The following is a 26,975-nucleotide window of genomic DNA, read 5'->3' as shown; positions in this document are numbered from 1 at the left end:
GTTTTCACAACAAGACCAACCAAATCCCTATTCAAAACAAGGCCAGTCGCGTTCTGGGGTGTAAAATACAAGTTTTTTGATGAGTTCCTGGTAAAATTTGTATTCATGGGGCTAAATATCACGTTATTGGGATCACTTCAACCCAGGGCAACAATGTTACAGTAGCCAAATTCTGAGGGAAAACCGTGGAGCAACCAACATCCATGGTTGCCAAGTTTTCACAACAAAACCCACCAAATTGATAATCAATACTAGGCCAGTCGGATTCTCTGAGTAAATTTCAAATTTTTTTGACGTGGTTCCTGCTAAAATTTTTATTCCAGGGGCTAAATATCATGTTATTTGGGTCGCTTCGACCCGCGGGAACAATGTTACAGTAGCTGAATTCCGAGGGAAAGCTGTGGACCCAGCAACACTGCCAACAGCATGCACACAGTACTGTTGAGTGGATTTGTTTGATTATAGCACCCCCAGGGGGGACTTTAGGAAGAGACGATCAAAGGCTATGAGTACATTTGTCTTCATTTCTAACTTTTGCCCAGTTGGTGATGTTAGCTGAATGAATTGGCCTGATCTCAATGTCAGATGCTGCAAATTCCAAGAAAATTCAAAGGTACCGACCGCCTCGCTTCTGGCCTGGCATCGTTGCGGTTGACTTTCTTAGCACGATGAAGACAAATGGTATAGAGAATAAAAAATCCATGTCTTGTGTACCCTCCGTTTGAATATCACTTTCACTGTGGGAAAGATTTTGCAAATGAAGAAATCCATTCTTCAACTGTAATACACCTCAAATATCTCTCTTTTTCTGGAATAGGTCAGGCACAAACTAGCGCAGCACCACCGACAGGTAATTATACACCTTTGAATTAGAACCAGATCTGTTTTTCTCATGACCTGTAAAACAGACGTGTTCATTTGATTGAACAGAACATACTTGAAGCACTGCAAACAATCTGACATGCCAACATCATCATCAGAACATAATGTGTGTGTGTTCGTTTTTTTCTGCAGTAACAGCGTCATTGAACACGACTACCTCACAGCCAGGAGTCAGAGGTAAAGACACTGGGGAGGATGAAACTCCACTATTATTACCACTTTGTTATCTCGTCGAATTTACAAAGAAACAAGAAAAAAAATTGAATGACCCGCTCTTCTATCTTTATATTGTTTGTGATTAATAGCTGTCAGGTTGGTGAATGGATACAACCTCTGTTCTGGAAGAGTGGAGGTTCTTCACAATGGAGTCTGGGGAACAGTGTGTGATGATCTGTGGGATTCAACTGACGCGGCAGTGGTGTGTAGAGAACTGGGCTGTGGGAATGTCACAGAGGCAAAGGACTCTGCTTATTTTGGACAAGGTTCTGGACAAATATGGTTGGATGATGTTCAGTGCCGTGGGAATGAATCTACACTGAAAAACTGTTCATCAAGTGGATGGGGAACCCATGACTGTGGGCACCAAGAAGATGCTGGAGTCATCTGCCAAGGTGAGTCACAGGACATTTTCTCTTTAGCAATACAACAGCATTTCATGATCCAAATAACATGATCTACTTTCAGGAACCAATATGTCATCAGAATATTTCCTTCTTTTTATTACGTTTCCAATTGCACAACAAAGTTTTAAAATAATGTCATTTTTATTCCTCAATTATGAGGTCAAGCTCCTTAACAGCAAGGGTTGCCAGGTTTTCATAACAAAACCCACCAAATAGCTCCTCAAAACTAGTCCAGACTCATTTTGTAGGGGTAAAATGGTTGTGTTTTTTGATGGGTTTCATGCCACAATTTTTATTCCAGGGGCTAAATATCATGTTATTGGGGTCGCTTCAGCCCACGGCAACAATGTTACAGTAGCCAACTTCCCAGGGAAAACTGTGGATCCTCCAACAGTCAGGGTTGCCAGGTTTTCACAACAAGACCAACCAAATCCCTATTCAAAACAAGGCCAGTCGCGTTCTGGGGTGTAAAATACAAGTTTTTTGATGAGTTCCTGGTAAAATTTGTATTCATGGGGCTAAATATCACGTTATTGGGATCACTTCAACCCAGGGCAACAATGTTACAGTAGCCAAATTCTGAGGGAAAACCGTGGAGCAACCAACATCCATGGTTGCCAAGTTTTCACAACAAAACCCACCAAATTGATAATCAATACTAGGCCAGTCGGATTCTCGGAGTAAATTTCAAATTTTTTTGACGTGGTTCCTGCTAAAATTTTTATTCCAGGGGCTAAATATCATGTTATTTGGGTCGCTTCGACCCGCGGGAACAATGTTACAGTAGCTGAATTCCGAGGGAAAGCTGTGGACCCAGCAACACTGCCAACAACATGCACACAGTACTGTTGAGTGGATTTGTTTGATTATAGCACCCCCAGGGGGGACTTTAGGAAAAGACGATCAAAGGCTATGAGTACATTTGTCTTCATTTCTAACTTTTGCCCAGTTGGTGATGTTAGCTGAATGAATTGGCCTGATCTCAATGTCAGATGCTGCAAATTCCAAGAAAATTCAAAGGTACCGACCGCCTCGCTTCTGGCCTGGCATCGTTGCGGTTGACTTTCTTAGCACGATGAAGACAAATGGCAAGAGAATAAAAAATCCATGTCTTGTGTACCGTCCGTTTGAATATCACTTTCACTGTGGGAAAGATTGTGCAAATAAAGAAATCCATTATTCAACTGTAATACACTTCAAATATCTCTCTTTTTCTGGAATAGGTCAGGCACAAACTAGCGCAGCACCACCGACAGGTAATTATACACCTTTGAATTAGAACCAGATCTGTTTTTCTCATAACCTGTAAAACAGACGTGTTCATTTGATTGAACAGAACATACTTGAAGCACTGCAATCAATCTGACATGCCAACATCATCATCAGAACATAATATTGTGTGTGTGTTCGTTTTTTTTCTGCAGTAACAGCGTCATTGAACACGACTACCTCACAGCCAGGAGTCAGAGGTAAAGACACTGGGGAGGATGAAACTCCACTATTATTACCACTTTGTTATCTCGTCGAATTTACAAAGAAACAAGAAAAAAAACTGAATGACCCGCTCTTCTATCTTTATATTGTTTGTGATTAATAGCTGTCAGGTTGGTGAATGGATACAACCTCTGTTCTGGAAGAGTGGAGGTTCTTCACAATGGAGTCTGGGGAACAGTGTGTGATGATCTGTGGGATTCAACAGACGCGGCAGTGGTGTGTAGAGAACTGGGCTGTGGGAATGTCACAGAGGCAAAGGGCTCTGCTTATTTTGGACAAGGTTCTGGACAAATATGGTTGGATGATGTTCAGTGCCGTGGGAATGAATCTACACTGAAAAACTGTTCATCAAGTGGATGGGGAACCCATGACTGTGGGCACCAAGAAGATGCTGGAGTCATCTGCCAAGGTGAGTCACAGGACATTTTCTCTTTAGCAATACAACAGCATTTCATGATCCAAATAACATGATCTACTTTCAAGAACCAATATGTCATCAGAATATTTCCTTCTTTTTATTACGTTTCCAATTGCACAACAAAGTTTTAAAATAATGTCATTTTTATTCCTCAATTATGAGGTCAAGCTCCTTAACAGCAAGGGTTGCCAGGTTTTCATAACAAAACCCACCAAATAGCTCCTCAAAACTAGTCCAGACTCATTTTGTGGGGGTAAAATGGTTGTGTTTTTTGATGGGTTTCATGCCACAATTTTTATTCCAGGGGCTAAATATCATGTTATTGGGGTCGCTTCAACCCACGGCAACAATGTTACAGTAGCCAACTTCCCAGGAAAAACTGTGGATCCTCCAACAGTCAGGGTTGCCAGGTTTTCACAACAAGACCAACCAAATCCCTATTCAAAACAAGGCCAGTCGCGTTCTGGGGTGTAAAATACAATTTTTTTGATGAGTTCCTGGTAAAATTTGTATTCATGGGGCTAAATATCACGTTATTGGGATCACTTCAACCCAGGGCAACAATGTTACAGTAGCCAAATTCTGAGGGAAAACCGTGGAGCAACCAACATCCATGGTTGCCAAGTTTTCACAACAAAACCCACCAAATTGATAATCAATACTAGGCCAGTCGGATTCTCGGAGTAAATTTCAAAGTTTTTTGACGTGGTTCCTGCTAAAATTTTTATTCCAGGGGCTAAATATCATGTTATTTGGGTCGCTTCGACCCGCAGGAACAATGTTACAGTAGCTGAATTCCGAGGGAAAGCTGTGGACCCAGCAACACTGCCAACAGCATGCACACAGTACTGTTGAGTGGATTTGTTTGATTATAGCACCCCCAGGGGGGACTTTAGGAAAAGACGATCAAAGGCTATGAGTACATTTGTCTTCATTTCTAACTTTTGCCCAGTTGGTGATGTTAGCTGAATGAATTGGCCTGATCTCAATGTCAGATGCTGCAAATTCCAAGAAAATTCAAAGGTACCGACCGCCTCGCTTCTGGCCTGGCATCGTTGCGGTTGACTTTCTTAACACGATGAAGACAAATGGCAAGAGAATAAAAAATCCATGTCTTGTGTACCGTCCGTTTGAATATCACTTTCACTGTGGGAAAGATTGTGCAAATAAAGAAATCCATTATTCAACTGTAATACACTTCAAATATCTCTCGTTTTCTGGAATAGGTCAGGCACAAACTAGCGCAGCACCACCGACAGGTAATTATACACCTTTGAATTAGAACCAGATCTGTTTTTCTCCTAACCTGTAAAACAGACGTGTTCATTTGATTGAACAGAACATACTTGAAGCACTGCAATCAATCTGACATGCCAAAATCATCATCAGAACATAATATTGTGTGTGTGTTCATTTTTTTTCTGCAGTAACAGCGTCATTGAACACGACTACCTCACAGCCAGGAGTCAGAGGTAAAGACACTGGGGAGGATGAAACTCCACTATTATTACCACTTTGTTATCTCGTCGAATTTACAAAGAAACAAGAAAAAAAAATCTAATGACCCGTTCTTCTATCTTTATATTGTTTGTGATTAATAGCTGTCAGGTTGGTGAATGGATACAACCTCTGTTCTGGAAGAGTGGAGGTTCTTCACAATGGAGTCTGGGGAACAGTGTGTGATGATCTGTGGGATTCAACAGACGCGGCAGTGGTGTGTAGAGAACTGGGCTGTGGGAATGTCACAGAGGCAAAGGGCTCTGCTTATTTTGGACAAGGTTCTGGACAAATATGGTTGGATGATGTTCAGTGCCGTGGGAATGAATCTACACTGAAAAACTGTTCATCAAGTGGATGGGGAACCCATGACTGTGGGCACCAAGAAGATGCTGGAGTCATCTGCCAAGGTGAGTCACAGGACATTTTCTCTTTAGCAATACAACAGCATTTCATGATCCAAATAACATGATCTACTTTCAAGAACCAATATGTCATCAGAATATTTCCTTCTTTTTATTACGTTTCCAATTGCACAACAAAGTTTTAAAATAATGTAATTTTTATTCCTCAATTATGAGGTCAAGCTCCTTAACAGCAAGGGTTGCCAGGTTTTCATAACAAAACCCACCAAATAGCTCCTCAAAACTAGTCCAGACTCATTTTGTGGGGGTAAAATGGTTGTGTTTTTTGATGGGTTTCATGCCACAATTTTTATTCCAGGGGCTAAATATCATGTTATTGGGGTCGCTTCAACCCACGGCAACAATGTTACAGTAGCCAACTTCCCAGGGAAAACTGTGGATCCTCCAACAGTCAGGGTTGCCAGGTTTTCACAACAAGACCAACCAAATCCCTATTCAAAACAAGGCCAGTCGCGTTCTGGGGTGTAAAATACAAGTTTTTTGATGAGTTCCTGGTAAAATTTGTATTCATGGGGCTAAATATCACGTTATTGGGATCACTTCAACCCAGGGCAACAATGTTACAGTAGCCAAATTCTGAGGGAAAACCGTGGAGCAACCAACATCCATGGTTGCCAAGTTTTCACAACAAAACCCACCAAATTGATAATCAATACTAGGCCAGTCGGATTCTCTGAGTAAATTTCAAATTTTTTTGACGTGGTTCCTGCTAAAATTTTTATTCCAGGGGCTAAATATCATGTTATTTGGGTCGCTTCGACCCGCGGGAACAATGTTACAGTAGCTGAATTCCGAGGGAAAGCTGTGGACCCAGCAACACTGCCAACAGCATGCACACAGTACTGTTGAGTGGATTTGTTTGATTATAGCACCCCCAGGGGGGACTTTAGGAAAAGACGATCAAAGGCTATGAGTACATTTGTCTTCATTTCTAACTTTTGCCCAGTTGGTGATGTTAGCTGAATGAATTGGCCTGATCTCAATGTCAGATGCTGCAAATTCCAAGAAAATTCAAAGGTACCGACCGCCTCGCTTCTGGCCTGGCATCGTTGCGGTTGACTTTCTTAACACGATGAAGACAAATGGCAAGAGAATAAAAAATCCATGTCTTGTGTACCGTCCGTTTGAATATCACTTTCACTGTGGGAAAGATTGTGCAAATAAAGATATCCATTATTCAACTGTAATACACTTCAAATATCTCTCGTTTTCTGGAATAGGTCAGGCACAAACTAGCGCAGCACCACCGACAGGTAATTATACACCTTTGAATTAGAACCAGATCTGTTTTTCTCCTAACCTGTAAAACAGACGTGTTCATTTGATTGAACAGAACATACTTGAAGCACTGCAATCAATCTGACATGCCAACATCATCATCAGAACATAATATTGTGTGTGTGTTCGTTTTTTTTCTGCAGTAACAGCGTCATTGAACACGACTACCTCACAGCCAGGAGTCAGAGGTAAAGACACTGGGGAGGATGAAACTCCACTATTATTACCACTTTGTTATCTCGTCGAATTTACAAAGAAACAAGAAAAAAAAATCTAATGACCCGTTCTTCTATCTTTATATTGTTTGTGATTAATAGCTGTCAGGTTGGTGAATGGATACAACCTCTGTTCTGGAAGAGTGGAGGTTCTTCACAATGGAGTCTGGGGAACAGTGTGTGATGATCTGTGGGATTCAACAGACGCGGCAGTGGTGTGTAGAGAACTGGGCTGTGGGAATGTCACAGAGGCAAAGGGCTCTGCTTATTTTGGACAAGGTTCTGGACAAATATGGTTGGATGATGTTCAGTGCCGTGGGAATGAATCTACACTGAAAAACTGTTCATCAAGTGGATGGGGAACCCATGACTGTGGGCACCAAGAAGATGCTGGAGTCATCTGCCAAGGTGAGTCACAGGACATTTTCTCTTTAGCAATACAACAGCATTTCATGATCCAAATAACATGATCTACTTTCAAGAACCAATATGTCATCAGAATATTTCCTTCTTTTTATTACGTTTCCAATTGCACAACAAAGTTTTTAAATAATGTCATTTTTATTCCTCAATTATGAGGTCAAGCTCCTTAACAGCAAGGGTTGCCAGGTTTTCATAACAAAACCCACCAAATAGCTCCTCAAAACTAGTCCAGACTCATTTTGTGGGGGTAAAATGGTTGTTTTTTTTGATGGGTTTCATGCCACAATTTTTATTCCAGGGGCTAAATATCATGTTATTGGGGTCGCTTCAACCCACGGCAACAATGTTACAGTAGCCAACTTCCCAGGAAAAACTGTGGATCCTCCAACAGTCAGGGTTGCCAGGTTTTCACAACAAGACCAACCAAATCCCTATTCAAAACAAGGCCAGTCGCGTTCTGGGGTGTAAAATACAATTTTTTTGATGAGTTCCTGGTAAAATTTGTATTCATGGGGCTAAATATCACGTTATTGGGATCACTTCAACCCAGGGAAACAATGTTACAGTAGCCAAATTCTGAGGGAAAACCATGGAGCAACCAACATCCATGGTTGCCAAGTTTTCACAACAAAACCCACCAAATTGCTAATCAATACTAGGCCAGTCGGATTCTCGGAGTAAATTTCAAAGTTTTTTGACGTGGTTCCTGCTAAAATTTTTATTCCAGGGGCTAAATATCATGTTATTTGGGTCGCTTCGACCCGCAGGAACAATGTTACAGTAGCTGAATTCCGAGGGAAAGCTGTGGACCCAGCAACACTGCCAACAGCATGCACACAGTACTGTTGAGTGGATTTGTTTGATTATAGCACCCCCAGGGGGGACTTTAGGAAAAGACGATCAAAGGCTATGAGTACATTTGTCTTCATTTCTAACTTTTGCCCAGTTGGTGATGTTAGCTGAATGAATTGGCCTGATCTCAATGTCAGATGCTGCAAATTCCAAGAAAATTCAAAGGTACCGACCGCCTCGCTTCTGGCCTGGCATCGTTGCGGTTGACTTTCTTAGCACGATGAAGACAAATGGTATAGAGAATAAAAAATCCATGTCTTGTGTACCCTCCGTTTGAATATCACTTTCACTGTGGGAAAGATTTTGCAAATGAAGAAATCCATTCTTCAACTGTAATACAACTCAAATATCTCTCTTTTTCTGGAATAGGTCAGGCACAAACTAGCGCAGCACCACCGACAGGTAATTATACACCTTTGAATTAGAACCAGATCTGTTTTTCTCATGACCTGTAAAACAGACGTGTTCATTTGATTGAACAGAACATACTTGAAGCACTGCAAACAATCTGACATGCCAACATCATCATCAGAACATAATGTGTGTGTGTTCGTTTTTTTCTGCAGTAACAGCGTCATTGAACACGACTACCTCACAGCCAGGAGTCAGAGGTAAAGACACTGGGGAGGATGAAACTCCACTATTATTACCACTTTGTTATCTCGTCGAATTTACAAAGAAACAAGAAAAAAAATTGAATGACCCGCTCTTCTATCTTTATATTGTTTGTGATTAATAGCTGTCAGGTTGGTGAATGGATACAACCTCTGTTCTGGAAGAGTGGAGGTTCTTCACAATGGAGTCTGGGGAACAGTGTGTGATGATCTGTGGGATTCAACTGACGCGGCAGTGGTGTGTAGAGAACTGGGCTGTGGGAATGTCACAGAGGCAAAGGACTCTGCTTATTTTGGACAAGGTTCTGGACAAATATGGTTGGATGATGTTCAGTGCCGTGGGAATGAATCTACACTGAAAAACTGTTCATCAAGTGGATGGGGAACCCATGACTGTGGGCACCAAGAAGATGCTGGAGTCATCTGCCAAGGTGAGTCACAGGACATTTTCTCTTTAGCAATACAACAGCATTTCATGATCCAAATAACATGATCTACTTTCAGGAACCAATATGTCATCAGAATATTTCCTTCTTTTTATTACGTTTCCAATTGCACAACAAAGTTTTAAAATAATGTCATTTTTATTCCTAAATTATGAGGTCAAGCTCCTTAACAGCAAGGGTTGCCAGGTTTTCATAACAAAACCCACCAAATAGCTCCTCAAAACTAGTCCAGACTCATTTTGTGGGGGTAAAATGGTTGTGTTTTTTGATGGGTTTCATGCCACAATTTTTATTCCAGGGGCTAAATATCATGTTATTGGGGTCGCTTCAACCCACGGCAACAATGTTACAGTAGCCAACTTCCCAGGGAAAACTGTGGATCCTCCAACAGTCAGGGTTGCCAGGTTTTCACAACAAGACCAACCAAATCCCTATTCAAAACAAGGCCAGTCGCGTTCTGGGGTGTAAAATACAAGTTTTTTGATGAGTTCCTGGTAAAATTTGTATTCATGGGGCTAAATATCACGTTATTGGGATCACTTCAACCCAGGGCAACAATGTTACAGTAGCCAAATTCTGAGGGAAAACCGTGGAGCAACCAACATCCATGGTTGCCAAGTTTTCACAACAAAACCCACCAAATTGATAATCAATACTAGGCCAGTCGGATTCTCGGAGTAAATTTCAAATTTTTTTGACGTGGTTCCTGCTAAAATTTTTATTCCAGGGGCTAAATATCATGTTATTTGGGTCGCTTCGACCCGCGGGAACAATGTTACAGTAGCTGAATTCCGAGGGAAAGCTGTGGACCCAGCAACACTGCCAACAACATGCACACAGTACTGTTGAGTGGATTTGTTTGATTATAGCACCCCCAGGGGGGACTTTAGGAAAAGACGATCAAAGGCTATGAGTACATTTGTCTTCATTTCTAACTTTTGCCCAGTTGGTGATGTTAGCTGAATGAATTGGCCTGATCTCAATGTCAGATGCTGCAAATTCCAAGAAAATTCAAAGGTACCGACCGCCTCGCTTCTGGCCTGGCATCGTTGCGGTTGACTTTCTTAGCACGATGAAGACAAATGGCAAGAGAATAAAAAATCCATGTCTTGTGTACCGTCCGTTTGAATATCACTTTCACTGTGGGAAAGATTGTGCAAATAAAGAAATCCATTATTCAACTGTAATACACTTCAAATATCTCTCTTTTTCTGGAATAGGTCAGGCACAAACTAGCGCAGCACCACCGACAGGTAATTATACACCTTTGAATTAGAACCAGATCTGTTTTTCTCATAACCTGTAAAACAGACGTGTTCATTTGATTGAACAGAACATACTTGAAGCACTGCAATCAATCTGACATGCCAACATCATCATCAGAACATAATATTGTGTGTGTGTTCGTTTTTTTTCTGCAGTAACAGCGTCATTGAACACGACTACCTCACAGCCAGGAGTCAGAGGTAAAGACACTGGGGAGGATGAAACTCCACTATTATTACCACTTTGTTATCTCGTCGAATTTACAAAGAAACAAGAAAAAAAACTGAATGACCCGCTCTTCTATCTTTATATTGTTTGTGATTAATAGCTGTCAGGTTGGTGAATGGATACAACCTCTGTTCTGGAAGAGTGGAGGTTCTTCACAATGGAGTCTGGGGAACAGTGTGTGATGATCTGTGGGATTCAACAGACGCGGCAGTGGTGTGTAGAGAACTGGGCTGTGGGAATGTCACAGAGGCAAAGGGCTCTGCTTATTTTGGACAAGGTTCTGGACAAATATGGTTGGATGATGTTCAGTGCCGTGGGAATGAATCTACACTGAAAAACTGTTCATCAAGTGGATGGGGAACCCATGACTGTGGGCACCAAGAAGATGCTGGAGTCATCTGCCAAGGTGAGTCACAGGACATTTTCTCTTTAGCAATACAACAGCATTTCATGATCCAAATAACATGATCTACTTTCAAGAACCAATATGTCATCAGAATATTTCCTTCTTTTTATTACGTTTCCAATTGCACAACAAAGTTTTAAAATAATGTAATTTTTATTCCTCAATTATGAGGTCAAGCTCCTTAACAGCAAGGGTTGCCAGGTTTTCATAACAAAACCCACCAAATAGCTCCTCAAAACTAGTCCAGACTCATTTTGTGGGGGTAAAATGGTTGTGTTTTTTGATGGGTTTCATGCCACAATTTTTATTCCAGGGGCTAAATATCATGTTATTGGGGTCGCTTCAACCCACGGCAACAATGTTACAGTAGCCAACTTCCCAGGGAAAACTGTGGATCCTCCAACAGTCAGGGTTGCCAGGTTTTCACAACGACCAACCAAATCCCTATTCAAAACAAGGCCAGTCGCGTTCTGGGGTGTAAAATACAAGTTTTTTGATGAGTTCCTGGTAAAATTTGTATTCATGGGGCTAAATATCACGTTATTGGGATCACTTCAACCCAGGGCAACAATGTTACAGTAGCCAAATTCTGAGGGAAAACCGTGGAGCAACCAACATCCATGGTTGCCAAGTTTTCACAACAAAACCCACCAAATTGATAATCAATACTAGGCCAGTCGGATTCTCGGAGTAAATTTCAAATTTTTTTGACGTGGTTCCTGCTAAAATTTTTATTCCAGGGGCTAAATATCATGTTATTTGGGTCGCTTCGACCCGCGGGAACAATGTTACAGTAGCTGAATTCCGAGGGAAAGCTGTGGACCCAGCAACACTGCCAACAGCATGCACACAGTACTGTTGAGTGGATTTGTTTGATTATAGCACCCCCAGGGGGGACTTTAGGAAGAGACGATCAAAGGCTATGAGTACATTTGTCTTCATTTCTAACTTTTGCCCAGTTGGTGATGTTAGCTGAATGAATTGGCCTGATCTCAATGTCAGATGCTGCAAATTCCAAGAAAATTCAAAGGTACCGACCGCCTCGCTTCTGGCCTGGCATCGTTGCGATTGACTTTCTTAGCACGATGAAGTCAAATGGTATAGAGAATAAAAAATCCATGTCTTGTGTACCCTCCGTTTGAATATCACTTTCACTGTGGGAAAGATTTTGCAAATGAAGAAATCCATTCTTCAACTGTAATACACCTCAAATATCTCTCTTTTTCTGGAATAGGTCAGGCACAAACTAGCGCAGCACCACCGACAGGTAATTATACACCTTTGAATTAGAACCAGATCTGTTTTTCTCCTAACCTGTAAAACAGACGTGTTCATTTGATTGAACAGAACATACTTGAAGCACTGCAATCAATCTGACATGCCAACATCATCATCAGAACATAATATTGTGTGTGTGTTCGTTTTTTTTCTGCAGTAACAGCGTCATTGAACACGACTACCTCACAGCCAGGAGTCAGAGGTAAAGACACTGGGGAGGATGAAACTCCACTATTATTACCACTTTGTTATCTCGTCGAATTTACAAAGAAACAAGAAAAAAAAATCTAATGACCCGTTCTTCTATCTTTATATTGTTTGTGATTAATAGCTGTCAGGTTGGTGAATGGATACAACCTCTGTTCTGGAAGAGTGGAGGTTCTTCACAATGGAGTCTGGGGAACAGTGTGTGATGATCTGTGGGATTCAACAGACGCGGCAGTGGTGTGTAGAGAACTGGGCTGTGGGAATGTCACAGAGGCAAAGGGCTCTGCTTATTTTGGACAAGGTTCTGGACAAATATGGTTGGATGATGTTCAGTGCCGTGGGAATGAATCTACACTGAAAAACTGTTCATCAAGTGGATGGGGAACCCATGACTGTGGGCACCAAGAAGATGCTGGAGTCATCTGCCAAGGTGAGTCACAGGACATTTTCTCTTTAGCAATACAACAGCATTTCATGATCCAAATAACATGATCTACTTTCAAGAACCAATATGTCATCAGAATATTTCCTTCTTTTTATTACGTTTCCAATTGCACAACAAAGTTTTTAAATAATGTCATTTTTATTCCTCAATTATGAGGTCAAGCTCCTTAACAGCAAGGGTTGCCAGGTTTTCATAACAAAACCCACCAAATAGCTCCTCAAAACTAGTCCAGACTCATTTTGTGGGGGTAAAATGGTTGTTTTTTTTGATGGGTTTCATGCCACAATTTTTATTCCAGGGGCTAAATATCATGTTATTGGGGTCGCTTCAACCCACGGCAACAATGTTACAGTAGCCAACTTCCCAGGAAAAACTGTGGATCCTCCAACAGTCAGGGTTGCCAGGTTTTCACAACAAGACCAACCAAATCCCTATTCAAAACAAGGCCAGTCGCGTTCTGGGGTGTAAAATAAAATTTTTTTGATGAGTTCCTGGTAAAATTTGTATTCATGGGGCTAAATATCACGTTATTGGGATCACTTCAACCCAGGGAAACAATGTTACAGTAGCCAAATTCTGAGGGAAAACCATGGAGCAACCAACATCCATGGTTGCCAAGTTTTCACAACAAAACCCACCAAATTGCTAATCAATACTAGGCCAGTCGGATTCTCGGAGTAAATTTCAAAGTTTTTTGACGTGGTTCCTGCTAAAATTTTTATTCCAGGGGCTAAATATCATGTTATTTGGGTCGCTTCGACCCGCAGGAACAATGTTACAGTAGCTGAATTCCGAGGGAAAGCTGTGGACCCAGCAACACTGCCAACAGCATGCACACAGTACTGTTGAGTGGATTTGTTTGATTATAGCACCCCCAGGGGGGACTTTAGGAAAAGACGATCAAAGGCTATGAGTACATTTGTCTTCATTTCTAACTTTTGCCCAGTTGGTGATGTTAGCTGAATGAATTGGCCTGATCTCAATGTCAGATGCTGCAAATTCCAAGAAAATTCAAAGGTACCGACCGCCTCGCTTCTGGCCTGGCATCGTTGCGGTTGACTTTCTTAGCATGATGAAGACAAATGGTATAGAGAATAAAAAATCCATGTCTTGTGTACCCTCCGTTTGAATATCACTTTCACTGTGGGAAAGATTTTGCAAATGAAGAAATCCATTCTTCAACTGTAATACACCTCAAATATCTCTCTTTTTCTGGAATAGGTCAGGCACAAACTAGCGCAGCACCACCGACAGGTAATTATACACCTTTGAATTAGAACCAGATCAGTTTTTCTCATAACCTGTAAAACAGACGTGTTCATTTGATTGAACAGAACATACTTGAAGCACTGCAAACAATCTGACATGCCAACATCATCATCAGAACATAATGTGTGTGTGTTCGTTTTTTTCTGCAGTAACAGCGTCATTGAACACGACTACCTCACAGCCAGGAGTCAGAGGTAAAGACACTGGGGAGGATGAAACTCCACTATTATTACCACTTTGTTATCTCGTCGAATTTACAAAGAAACAAGAAAAAAAATTGAATGACCCGCTCTTCTATCTTTATATTGTTTGTGATTAATAGCTGTCAGGTTGGTGAATGGATACAACCTCTGTTCTGGAAGAGTGGAGGTTCTTCACAATGGAGTCTGGGGAACAGTGTGTGATGATCTGTGGGATTCAACTGACGCGGCAGTGGTGTGTAGAGAACTGGGCTGTGGGAATGTCACAGAGGCAAAGGGCTCTGCTTATTTTGGACAAGGTTCTGGACAAATATGGTTGGATGATGTTCAGTGCCGTGGGAATGAATCTACACTGAAAAACTGTTCATCAAGTGGATGGGGAACCCATGACTGTGGGCACCAAGAAGATGCTGGAGTCATCTGCCAAGGTGAGTCACAGGACATTTTCTCTTTAACAATACAACAGCATTTCATGATCCAAATAACATGATCTACTTTCAAGAACCAATATGTCATCTGAATATTTCCTTCTTTTTATTACGTTTCCAATTGCACAACAAAGTTTTAAAATAATGTCATTTTTATTCCTCAATTATGAGGTCAAGCTCCTTAACAGCAAGGGTTGCCAGGTTTTCATAACAAAACCCACCAAATAGCTCCTCAAAACTAGTCCAGACTCATTTTGTGGGGGTAAAATGGTTGTTTTTTTTGATGGGTTTCATGCCACAATTTTTATTCCAGGGGATAAATATCATGTTATTGGGGTCGCTTCAACCCACGGCAACAATGTTACAGTAGCCAACTTCCCAGGGAAAACTGTGGATCCTCCAACAGTCAGGGTTGCCAGGTTTTCACAACAAGACCAACCAAATCCCTATTCAAAACAAGGCCAGTCGCGTTCTGGGGTGTAAAATACAAGTTTTTTGATGAGTTCCTGGTAAAATTTGTATTCATGGGGCTAAATATCACGTTATTGGGATCACTTCAACCCAGGGCAACAATGTTACAGTAGCCAAATTCTGAGGGAAAACCGTGGAGCAACAAACATCCATGGTTGCCAAGTTTTCACAACAAAACCCACCAAATTGCTAATCAATACTAGGCCAGTCGGATTCTCGGAGTAAATTTCACATTTTTTTGACGTGGTTCCTGCTAAAATTTTTATTCCAGGGGCTAAATATCATGTTATTTGGGTCGCTTCGACCCGCGGGAACAATGTTACAGTAGCTGAATTCCGAGGGAAAGCTGTGGACCCAGCAACACTGCCAACAGCATGCACACAGTACTGTTGAGTGGATTTGTTTGATTATAGCACCCCCCAGGGGTGACTTTAGGAAAAGACGATCAAAGGCTATGAGTACATTTGTCTTCATTTCTAACTTTTGCCCAGTTGGAGATGTTAGCTGAATGAATTGGCCTGATCTCAATGTCAGATGCTGCAAATTCCTAGAAAATTCAAAGGTACCGACCGCCTCGCTTCTGGCCTGGCATCGTTGCGGTTGACTTTCTTAGCATGATGAAGACAAATGGTATAGAGAATAAAAAATCCATGTCTTGTGTACCCTCCGTTTGAATATCACTTTCACTGTGGGAAAGATTTTGCAAATGAAGAAATCCATTATTCAACTGTAATACACTTCAAATATCTCTCTTTTTCTGGAATAGGTCAGGCACAAACTAGCGCAGCACCACCGACAGGTAATTATACACCTTTGAATTAGAACCAGATCAGTTTTTCTCATAACCTGTAAAACAGACGTGTTCATTTGATTGAACAGAACATACTTGAAGCACTGCAAACAATCTGACATGCCAACATCATCATCAGAATATAATGTTGTGTATTTTTGTGTTAGTTTTTGTTTCTGCAGCAACAGTGACATTGAACACGACTGCCCCACAGCCAGGAGTTGGAGGTAAAGATGATCGGGAGGATGAAACTCCACTATATCACCACTTAGCTATCTCATCAAAAATATAAAAGTCACAGGACATTGTCTTGATAGCAATACAACAGCATTTCATATTCCAAATAACATCATCTACTTTAAAGAACCGATATATAATTAAAATATTTCATTCTTTGTTTTTTTTACATTTACAATGGCTCAACAAAGTTTTTAATTATGTCAAGTCAAGTCACCTTTATTTATGTAGCACTTTTAACAAGATACATTGCAACTGAACAACATTCATTAGGAAAACAGTGTGTCAATAATGCAGAATGACAGTTAAAGGCAGGTCATCATTGAATTCAGTTATGCCATCTCTGTTCAGTTAAATAGTGTCTGTGCATTTATTTGCAATCAAATCAACGATATCGCTGTAGATGAAGTGACACCAACTTAGCAAGCCAGAGGCGAAAGCGGCAAAGGAACCGAAACTCCATCGGTGACAGAATGGAGAAAAACACCTTAAGAGAAACCAGGCTCAGTTGGGGGGCTATCTCTCCTGTACAGATGAAACCAGCAGTTCAATTCCAGGCTGCAGCAAAGTCAGATTGTGCAGAAGAATCATCTGTTTCCTGTGGTCTTGTCCTGGTGGTCATCTGAGACAAGGTCTTTACAGGGGATCTGTATCTGGGGCTTTAGTTGTCCTGGTCTCCGCTGTCTTTCAGGGATGTAGAGGTCCTTTCTAGGTGCCGATCCACCATTTGGTCTGGATACGTACTGGATCCGGGTGACTGCAGTGACCCTCTGATCTGGATACAGACTGGATCTGGTGGCTACGGTGACCTCGGAATAAGAGAGAAACAGACGAATTTTAGCATAGATACCATTCTTCTAATGATGTAGCAAGTACATCGGGTGTTATGGGAAGTGTTTCCGGTTCCAGTTTACCTAATTAGTGCAGTCTAAAAATCCTTTAACAAATTTGGATATTAAAAGAATATTAGCATGTTATGTGTAAGCCAGGTTATAGAGATGGGTCTTTACTCTTGATTTAAACTGCAAGAGTGTGTCTGCCTCCCGAACAATGTTAGGTAGGTTATTCCAGAGTTTAGGCACCAAATAGGAAAGGGATCTGCCGCCCGCTGTTGATATTGATATTCTAGGTATTATCAAATTGCTTGAGTTTTGAGAACGCAGCGGATGTAAAGGATTATAAAGTAAAAGGAGCTCACTCAAATACTGAGGTGCTAAACCATTCAGGGGTTTATAAGTAATAAGCAATATTTTAAAGTTTATTCAATGTTTGATAGGGAGCCAGTGCAGTGTTGAGAGGACTGGGCTAATATGGAAATTCTAATTCAATTACAATTTGTAGAGACTGAGAATGAAAAACCAAACAGAGTTTTGTCTTTGTATTGCTCTGCAGAGAATGATCTGGTTTACACACAGCTTCTGAGTCTGTGTGCAAAGAGATAACACACAGACTCACAGTCCGCTTTTTATAGAATGTAAAAGATACATTGAAGGACAGACTAGGACCTTTGAGCCAATCATGTTTCTCAGTGCACATCACCCCACATTGAGAGCATAGGCCATAATTTAGATATATTTTTAAGATGGAAAAGTGCAGTTCTACAAATGTTAGAAACGTGGCTTTCTAAGGAAAGATTGTGATCAAATAGCACAGCTAGGTTCCCAACTGATGACGAAGAATTGACAGAGCATCCATCAAGTCTTAGAAAGTGTTCTAGGTTATTACATGCAGAGTTTTCAGGTCCTATAATTAACACCTGTTTTTTCAGAATTTAGCAGTAAGAAATTACTCGTCATCCAGTTTTTCATATCGACTATGCATTCCATTAGTTTTTCAAATTGGTGTGTTTCACCAGGCCGTGAAGAAATATAGAGCTGAGTATCATCACCATAACAGTGAAAGCTAACACCATGTTCCCTGATGATATCTCCCAAGGGTAACATATAGAGCCTGAAGAGTAGCGGCCCTAGTACTGAGCCTTGAGGTAATCCATACTGCACTTGTGATCGATATGATACCTCTTTATTTACTGCTACGAATTGATGGCGGTCATATAAGTACGATTTATTATTTTGTTATGCAAAATAATGTTGTGGTCAATTGTGTCAAACACAGCACTAAGATCCAATAGAACTAATAGAGAGATCATACCACGATCAAATGATAAAAGCAGGTCATTTGTAACTCTAAGGAGAGCAGTCTCAGTACTATGATACGGTATAAATCCTGACTGGAAATCCTCACATATACCATTTTTCTCTAAGAAGGAATATAATTGTGAGGATACCACCTTTTCTAGTATCTTGGACAGAAAAGGGAGATTCGACATTGGTCTATAATTAACTAGTTCTTTGGGGTCAAGTTGTGTTTTTTTTTTATGAGAGGCTTAATAACAGCCAGTTTGAAGGTTTTGGGGACATATCCTAATGACAATGAGGAATTAATAATAGTCAGAAGAGGATCTATGACTTCTGGAAGCACCTCTTTTAGGAACTTAGATGGTATAGGGTCTGAAATACATGTTGTTGGTTTAGATGATTTAACAAGTTTATACAATTCTTCCTCTCCTATAGTAGAGAAGGAGTGGAACTGTTTCTCAGGGGGTCTATCGTGCACTGTCTGATGTGATACTGTAGCTGACGGCTTAATCGTTACAATTTTATCTCTAATATTATCGATTTTAGAAGTAAAGTAGTTCATAAAGTCATTACTACTGTGATGTTGGGAAATGTCAACACTTGTTGAGGCTTTATTTTTCTTTAATTTAGCCACTGTATTGAATAAATACCTGGGGTAATCTTTGTTTTCTTCTAAAGGAGAAGAAAAGTAATCGGATCTAGCAGTTTTTAATGCTTTTCTGTAGGATAGGTTACTTTCCCACCAAGCAATAAGAAATACCTCTAGTTTTAATTTCCTCCAGCTGCGCTCCATTTTATGGGCTGCTCTCTTTAGGGTAGAGTCCTGCACGGGTTCGGGTACCCGCAAATTTGGCTGAAACGGTCGAAAAATATCCAACTGTGTCGGATACGGGTGCGGGTCGGGTCGGACACAGGGAAACACGGGTCTAAACACAGGTTCAAAACAGTCACGTGCAAACGTAAAAATAGGCCTACGTTCCACAAAAAAAATCACCACGGCGCGAACTACTGCATGAGTCATAGTTAACAGACGTTAAGATCAGTTAAGATCAGCCAGCTGTTTTTTTCCGTTGTTTTTGTTTTCAAAAATACAACAAATGAAAGCGTTTATCTGTATTTCCGACTGATGAGAAATATGCATATACATTCATAAATCAGTCAATTTTGTATTTTATTATGATATATTTTATTCTAATGTGATCAGTGACTGATGGACCAAAGAGCACGTATTTCGACATTTGCAGTAAAAAAAGTGAAATATAAATTCTCAGAAAATGCATTTAATACCAGTATATTGAAACGTCTGTTTAAATAGCCTACTCCATTAATAAAGGAGTCCAGACATTGGAAAATATCAGTCCACATGCGTTTTAAATTTAGGCCTAATATGAGGGAAATAGACATGCATGCATGCATGATACAAAAAATATTTAAATTTTAGGTAGCAAAATATTTTTTAGTAATTCTGTCAATTACACCAAGGTTATTTCATTGTCTGCTATATATTTGCTTCTTATTTATTAAAATATGGACAATTGATAGATAAAACATTGATCAAAATTAAGATACAATGTATAAAAAACGAATATCTTTTAAAAAGAGTTTTCCATAAATAACTTCTGTATGACCTGGCAATAAAATTCGAAGTGTGTCTAATGTGATTTGCTTAACTGATTTGATTTTGGGTGCGGGTCGGGTGTCGGTTCTATTTTAAGCGGGTTGGGTGCGGATTTTAATTAGTGCTGCTGTCGGAAAACAGGTCGGATGCGGTTTTAAACACTGCGGGTACGGGCGGGTGCCGATTTACAAAATCGGACCCGTGCAGCTCTCTGCTTTAGGGAGTAAGTATGCTCATTATACCATGGTGTCATACTGGTTCCCTTAACCTTCCTTAAGCGTAAAGGAGCAACAGTATTTAAAATGCTAGAAAAGAGAGAGTCCATAGTTTCTGTTACATCATCACGTTGTTCTGGGGTTTTGGATATGCTAAGGAATTTGGATACATCAGGAAGATAACTTAAAAATCACTCTTTTGTGGTAGAAGTGATGGTTCTACCATACTTGTAACATGAAGTAGAATTTAAAATTTTGGCTATATGAAGTTTGCACAAAACTAAATAATGACCTGATATATCATCACTTGGCTGCATAATTTCAACACTATCAACATCAATTCCATGTGACAGTATTAAATCTAGAGTATGATTTCAATAATGAGTAGGTCCTGAAACGTGTTGTCTAACCCCAGAGTTCAGAATGTCTATAAATACTGGGGTCAAGTTCACCAACAGCCAGGGCTGCCAGGTTTTTATGACAAAACAAACTAAATCGCTACTCAAAACAAGTTCAAATCTAGCCCAGTTGCTTTTGGGGGGGTAAAATACAAGATTTTTGGCTTGGGTTCCTGGAAAAAAATGTGCATTCCAGGGGCTATGCAGTACTGTTGATAAGAATTGTTCGGTCATAGCGCCCCCAGTGGTGACTTTAGGAAAAGTCGATCAAAGGCTATGAGTACATTAAGCTTCATTTGTAACTTTTACTCAGTTGGTAACGTTAGCTTTTAAGGATTTGCTTGTTCTCAATATAAGACAGTGAACTTTGTTACAATTTGAAAAGGTGCTGCCTCTTTCTGGTGTGGCATCATTGTGGCTGAATTTATTAGCATGTAAAAGGCAAATGGTATAGAGAATAACAATTTCTTGTTTAGCATCTGTTTGAATATCATTTTCACTGTGGGAATGATCACGCAAAGAAAGAAATCCATCCTCGAACAGTAATAAACTTCAATTATCTCTCTTTTTCTGGAATAGGTCAGGCACAAACTAGCGCAGCACCACCGACAGGTAATTATAAACCTTTGAATTAGAACCAGATCAGATTTCCTCATAACCTGTAAAACTGCCTAACAATTAAATTGAGCCAAACAAACTTGAGGCGCTGCAATCAATCAGACATGCCAACATCATCAACAAAACATAATGTTGTGTATTTTTGTGTTAGTTTTTGTTTCTGCAGCAACAGTGACACTGAACACGACTGCCCCACAGCCAGGAGTTGGAGGTAAAGATGATCGGGAGGATGAAACTCCACTATATTACCACTTAGCTATCTCATAAAAAATATAAAAGTCACAGGACATTGGGTCTCATTCACTAAATATGCGTAGGCACAGATTTTTGCGTGAAATGTGCGTACGCACGTTTTCACAAATAAATCATGATTCATCAAAATCTTTCATACTAAAATGTATTCTAAATGTACGAAAAGATTCAAGAACAACTTATACCACACGTACGCAATAATCATGTACAACCCAGGCCTTATAAGCATGTGTTAAGAACCCTACATATAATTAGATGTTATTGATAAATTATAATTAGAGTTCCAATTTGTATTATATATATATATATATATATATATATATATATATATATATATATATATATATATATATATATATATAAATATATATATATATATATATATATATATATATATTTATTTATATTTTAGAGGTCCGAACAACAATCACCTGATCTATCCTTATATAAACGGTGATTAATGTGTCTCATCTTGTGTTTAGATGCATTGGAACACTTGGTACTGCTTAAAGACATCGCGGCGCGTGCTCTTAGGAAAGAGTGCGTCTTTAGAGAGCGCACAGATATGTTCGCTGAGAGTGACGAATGGCTGTTCAGTCGCTTTAGGTTGCCCAGAGAAGTCCTCATTGATTTATGCAATTCACTGGAACCACACCTAAGCCACATCACCAACCGCTCTCACCCTATACCACCTTATCTCCAAGCCTGTGTTATAACCCATGCTTCTTTTTTACCTGTGCCCGTTATGCCAGTGGATACACTTTTAAATAACAAATTTTTCCTGGCTTCCACCTCCGACAGCAAAACCTCACGTTCATTATCGTTACAGTTATTTTTCTTTGTCTTTTGTTTCGGTGCCATAATTGTCTTTCTATGTACAAGTGCCTCGTTGTGGAAAGCCCTTATATGGAGCTGGTTTGGGCGTGAATTATGCTAATTACTGACCTCGTGCACGCGGGCGCTCATTTAGAAGACTCCAAATTCACTAACAGAAGAAGGAGTTTAAGAACAAGCTCATGTGCGTACCCACGTGTTGTGAATTAGGTGGAAAGTTCTCGTGAGAAGTTCAAATGTGCGTATGAATAAGAAAATTGTACGCAATTATTAGTGAATGAGACCCATTGATAGCAATACAACAGCATTTCATAATCCAAATAACATCATCTACTTTAAAGAGCCGATATATAATACAAATATTTCATTCTTTGTTTTTTCAAATTTCCAATGGCTCAACAAAGTTTTTAATTATTTACCATTTATTCCTCAATTACGGGGGAAAGCTCACCAACAGCCAGGGTTGCCAGGTTTTCACGACAAAAGCCCAGTTGCTTTTTGGGGGGTAAAAATAAGATTTTTGGCTGGGTTCCTGGTAAAATGTGAATTCCAGGGGGTATGTAGTACTGTTGATTAGAATTGTTTGGTCATAGCACCACCAGGGCTGACTTTAGGAAAATTTACTCAAAGGATATGAGTATATTTAGCTTCATGTATAACTCATACACATTAAACATACCTGGCTGCATTACTTTAAAGAGAGATTAGAAACTGAATGAGTAAAACAGATATAAGATAATAAAAGTATTCATTCATCATTAATTTGCTATTATTAACAAAACTATCAAATTAAATAAATCAAAATAACCCGAGTGCATAATTAAATAGAGGGCTAAAACTTTGTACATATGACCCTGGTGATGTAATTCATTTAATTTCTATGAGCGTACAAAATGTTCCACCTGCTTCATTCATTCTTTGGTTCTTCTCTTAGCTTTAAATGATCCCTGTTTTGAGCTCAACTGCACGGAGGATGAATGGTGTGGAGAGAAAAATGATGTTTATGGCTGTTTCTGTAACAAGAGTCATCACAGACCAGACCCAGAATCTTTTGGTTGGACAACATTGCACAACTACAATTCAAATCTACATTTTAATTAATCAATAATTTTTTTATTTAAAGCTTACTTAGGTGTTCATAATCTTTTTTTTCTGTCAGATTTCTCTGAGGTTTGTGAAAGCAGCTCTGGTTCCATTTCCCTGTCTCGCTGTCAGCTCTTTGAGGCTGGTTTTCCTGCTGACATCTTACACCTCAATGACCCCAACTGCAAAGGAACAGTCTGGAATGGCAGAGTGGAGTTCTATTTTGACAACAATGACCACATCTGTGGTACAAGTATTTTGGTAAGAGATATTATGCTATTTAAAACACACTAGGCTCTCACATCTCAGTTTACCACTTAATGAATAATTTCTAAGCTTTTTTTAATCAAACATTTTCCCCCCATTTTCCAGTCGACTGATGTGTTTTGCTCTTAATACAGTACCTTTTGATGAAATCTGGTCTTATAAATATCTTTAAAAACCTTGTAGATAAAATCTTGAATTCAATTCGAACTAAAATGTTATTTATCTGGTCCACAGGCCAATGGCACCCACTTCATTTATGAGAACTTTATTTTTGGAACGTCTGACTTGACTGAAGGTCCCATCAGCAGGAAGAGAATTCTGAAGCTGAATTTCAGTTGTGTATACCCCCAAACCCAATCACTTTCTATGAATATGGAAATCAATCCACTAGAGAGGTGAGACTTCAAGTGTTGTCTCTGTTTGTGCCAATTTAATTAAAATAAACAGAAAGTTTTATATCTGGTAATTGTCTGTAAACCGAGAGCACATTTATTACTGTATATCTGTAAATTATTCATTAAATTGATACAGAATGCAGCAGATTTCCACATATCAACCTTACATCTATTTTAACAGCATTGTCCACAAGAAGCTTCCTGCTGGTCAAGGGAGATATCAGGTCAGGATGGTTCCATATCAGGATGCTGAGTTCTCCAAGCCCTTCAATGGGAGTGTGAATGTGGAGCTGAACCAGCAGATGTTTCTGGAAGTTCATGTAGACGGGATTGACAGTCGTCAGTTTGCCACAGTGATTGACTCATGTTGGGCTACACCTGAGAACGATCCTAATCACTCTGTCCGCTGGGACCTCATCAGCGGAGAGTAAGGGTTTTCTTCTGCAAATAATCTGTAAATAATCTATAATCTGCGAATAATTTTTCTTTGTTTTTGGTTGAAATAATTATTTTTAACAGTGGTCCTTTCATACAATTCCTTTATAAAATGGATGACTATCACTACTGATATTCTCAGGTGTCCCAGTCCAAATGATGAGACAGTGGAGCTGCTGCAGAATGGAGTCTCCACATCTAGCCGTTTCTCCTTCAGGATGTTTTTCTTCACTGAAAACTCCACTAAGGTTTACGTGCACTGTACTGTTCACATTTGCCTTCTGGCAGGAAACCACTGCTCAACTGTGAGTCACAAACCCTCTCTGATGCATACATATAAATATGGTTGAAAGACATTCCAAGTTATTAATTAATTTTCAACAACTACACAGCTATGGAGTAGGTCCTGGTTTGACCGCATTAGAGTTCCATATCACTTTGCAGATTATTACACAAGCTTTCGCTTTCTCTTTCACCACACACACACACACTCACACACACATACCTTGGTGAACCGTGCCCTTAATTCATTGTCTGCAATCAAGACATTTCATGTGTTTGATCTGCGTTTTTTTCACAATAGAATTGTGCAGTTTAATTTAAATAAATAAATATTGCCTAAACAAATACAGAAATAAATTACATTTAATTAATAAATAAACCATTTGTTAACATACTTTATCTCTCAACCAAATATTTTAAAAGATAACTGCACAAGTTATCTCTTTTGCCCTTGTCCTTTAGTGACTGCTTAAATACAGCCCATCCTTGTTAGTTTGAAAGTCTAATGGGTGTGCATTTATTTTCAATAATTCAACGACCCTTCATCAGTTATTACTTATATATATACATCAATTAAATAAAGCTGTCAATAAATGCTGAATCCAAAATTTTTAAATTTAATGACTAAACATTTTATATTTTAGTATCTCGTCGTGTTTTATTGCAATATCTCCTAAAACAAAACACCTGATTTCTTATATCTCTGTTTCTTATTTCTCAGTTTTAAATATAGAATCATCTGATTGCATTAATCATTTCACAGCTCAAGTATCCTGTATTTTCTTCTCTTTTAGCACTGTGACTCTGGATCCCACTTGAGAGAGGGCAGGTCTGCAGAATTCCATGACAGTGCTTCCATTTCCATGGGTCCCCTGATGATGTCTGAAAGGAACCAAGGTTTTTGCTTTTTCTCATCTAATTCAGTTTTGTGCTGTATTGTTACTGCATATTTTTTTCTAAATATGATACATGTCTGTTTTGAATCTATTACATGTCACTTTATTATATTTATTGTTCACAGGTATTTGAGCCCCAGAGCAGCAGAACATATCCACTGCTTAAATGTCTGCGTGGTTCTTTGATATTATTTGTTTCTCTGCTAAGTGTTTTCATCTTTTTTTTTTTTGTATAATATTTCACTGATTGAAATATTTCTGCCAAGAATACTCATTGTTTTATACACATCTCATCTCTTTCTAAATGAATGTCTTACTGATGCCACACTCCTACAAGCTGTGTTTCTCATTGCAAAATACACTCTTGAGATCATCTAAATTTTTTTGTCCTGTTTTTTTTTTATATATATTTTTTTTATGATGGATTGACATGTTGTTTCCAAAACCAGCATGTAGATTGTTCATTACTAAGCAGAACTTAAGTGCACTGTTATGGGATATATACCAAAGGTACTGAATAAATCTATCCAGTGGTTACATTTTCTTTGGTCATTATAGTGTGGGGTAGAATCATTAGGAAGAACAGAAATAATATCATTCTTTGTAGTTATGGCTTTTGTTTGTGCTGCAGTATAAATAAACAGAATCCACTGGCTCTGAGTTTATGGTTTATGCTTTTGTCCCCATGCTCCGGATTAATGTTGGTGCACCAAACTTTCCCCCCATGATGGGTCGCAACAACATTTATAAGATGATGAGGAGGAATAATGAGAACAAAAAGTGATGAATAGTTGAATTACAAATAACTTGGTCTACGGGGGGAAAAAAGGTTTCAAGGTTAATTTTAAATGTTGTTCAAACACTAACAGATGCTGTGTTAATCACTAATATTCTATTGAAGCTTATCATTGTGACAAAAATTTCTAAATGTATCTCCAGCTTTAATGCTATAAGCACCAAACTAGGCAGAGACCTTCAGACTGATCTGACTTGGTGTGCTATATCCTATCTAACTGATCAGAATTATGGTTTTCATAAAAATGAAGATCAAAACTGGAAAAAATTCCAGAGAAATATTACGACTAAATCTAAACCTTTATAACCCTTGTGCGCTCCTCATTTGAGTCACACTCATGGTCTTTGCGGTCAAAA

General features: G+C 39.4%; 1 protein-coding gene across 1 annotated transcript in view; it reads left to right on the top strand.

The window, feature by feature from the left end:
- LOC127970775 (deleted in malignant brain tumors 1 protein-like) overlaps positions 1-26,526 on the top strand; it is a gene marked incomplete at its 5' end in the record, with an annotated part of 46,172 nt that extends 19,646 nt beyond the window's left edge. Inside the window, 20 exons of the mRNA XM_052573497.1 lie at positions 1,188-1,493; positions 2,930-2,974; positions 3,094-3,408; positions 4,845-4,889; positions 5,010-5,324; positions 6,761-6,805; positions 6,926-7,240; positions 8,847-9,152; positions 10,589-10,633; positions 10,753-11,067; positions 12,503-12,547; positions 12,677-12,982; positions 14,589-14,894; positions 23,400-23,519; positions 23,625-23,809; positions 24,050-24,210; positions 24,392-24,637; positions 24,788-24,950; positions 25,722-25,824; positions 25,949-26,526. Of these exons, the coding sequence (XP_052429457.1) occupies positions 1,188-1,493; positions 2,930-2,974; positions 3,094-3,408; positions 4,845-4,889; positions 5,010-5,324; positions 6,761-6,805; positions 6,926-7,240; positions 8,847-9,152; positions 10,589-10,633; positions 10,753-11,067; positions 12,503-12,547; positions 12,677-12,982; positions 14,589-14,894; positions 23,400-23,519; positions 23,625-23,809; positions 24,050-24,210; positions 24,392-24,637; positions 24,788-24,950; positions 25,722-25,824; positions 25,949-25,956 (3,695 nt within the window). The remainder of the gene's footprint in view (positions 1-1,187; positions 1,494-2,929; positions 2,975-3,093; positions 3,409-4,844; positions 4,890-5,009; positions 5,325-6,760; positions 6,806-6,925; positions 7,241-8,846; positions 9,153-10,588; positions 10,634-10,752; positions 11,068-12,502; positions 12,548-12,676; positions 12,983-14,588; positions 14,895-23,399; positions 23,520-23,624; positions 23,810-24,049; positions 24,211-24,391; positions 24,638-24,787; positions 24,951-25,721; positions 25,825-25,948) is intronic.
- Positions 26,527-26,975: the final 449 nt, after the last annotated feature.

The sequence above is a fragment of the Carassius gibelio genome, chromosome A4, assembly GCF_023724105.1.
Source record: "Carassius gibelio isolate Cgi1373 ecotype wild population from Czech Republic chromosome A4, carGib1.2-hapl.c, whole genome shotgun sequence".
Taxonomy (NCBI): Eukaryota; Metazoa; Chordata; class Actinopteri; order Cypriniformes; family Cyprinidae; genus Carassius; species Carassius gibelio.
Note: the sequence above shows the minus strand (reverse complement) of the source record. Positions and strands in the feature narration are given on the sequence as shown.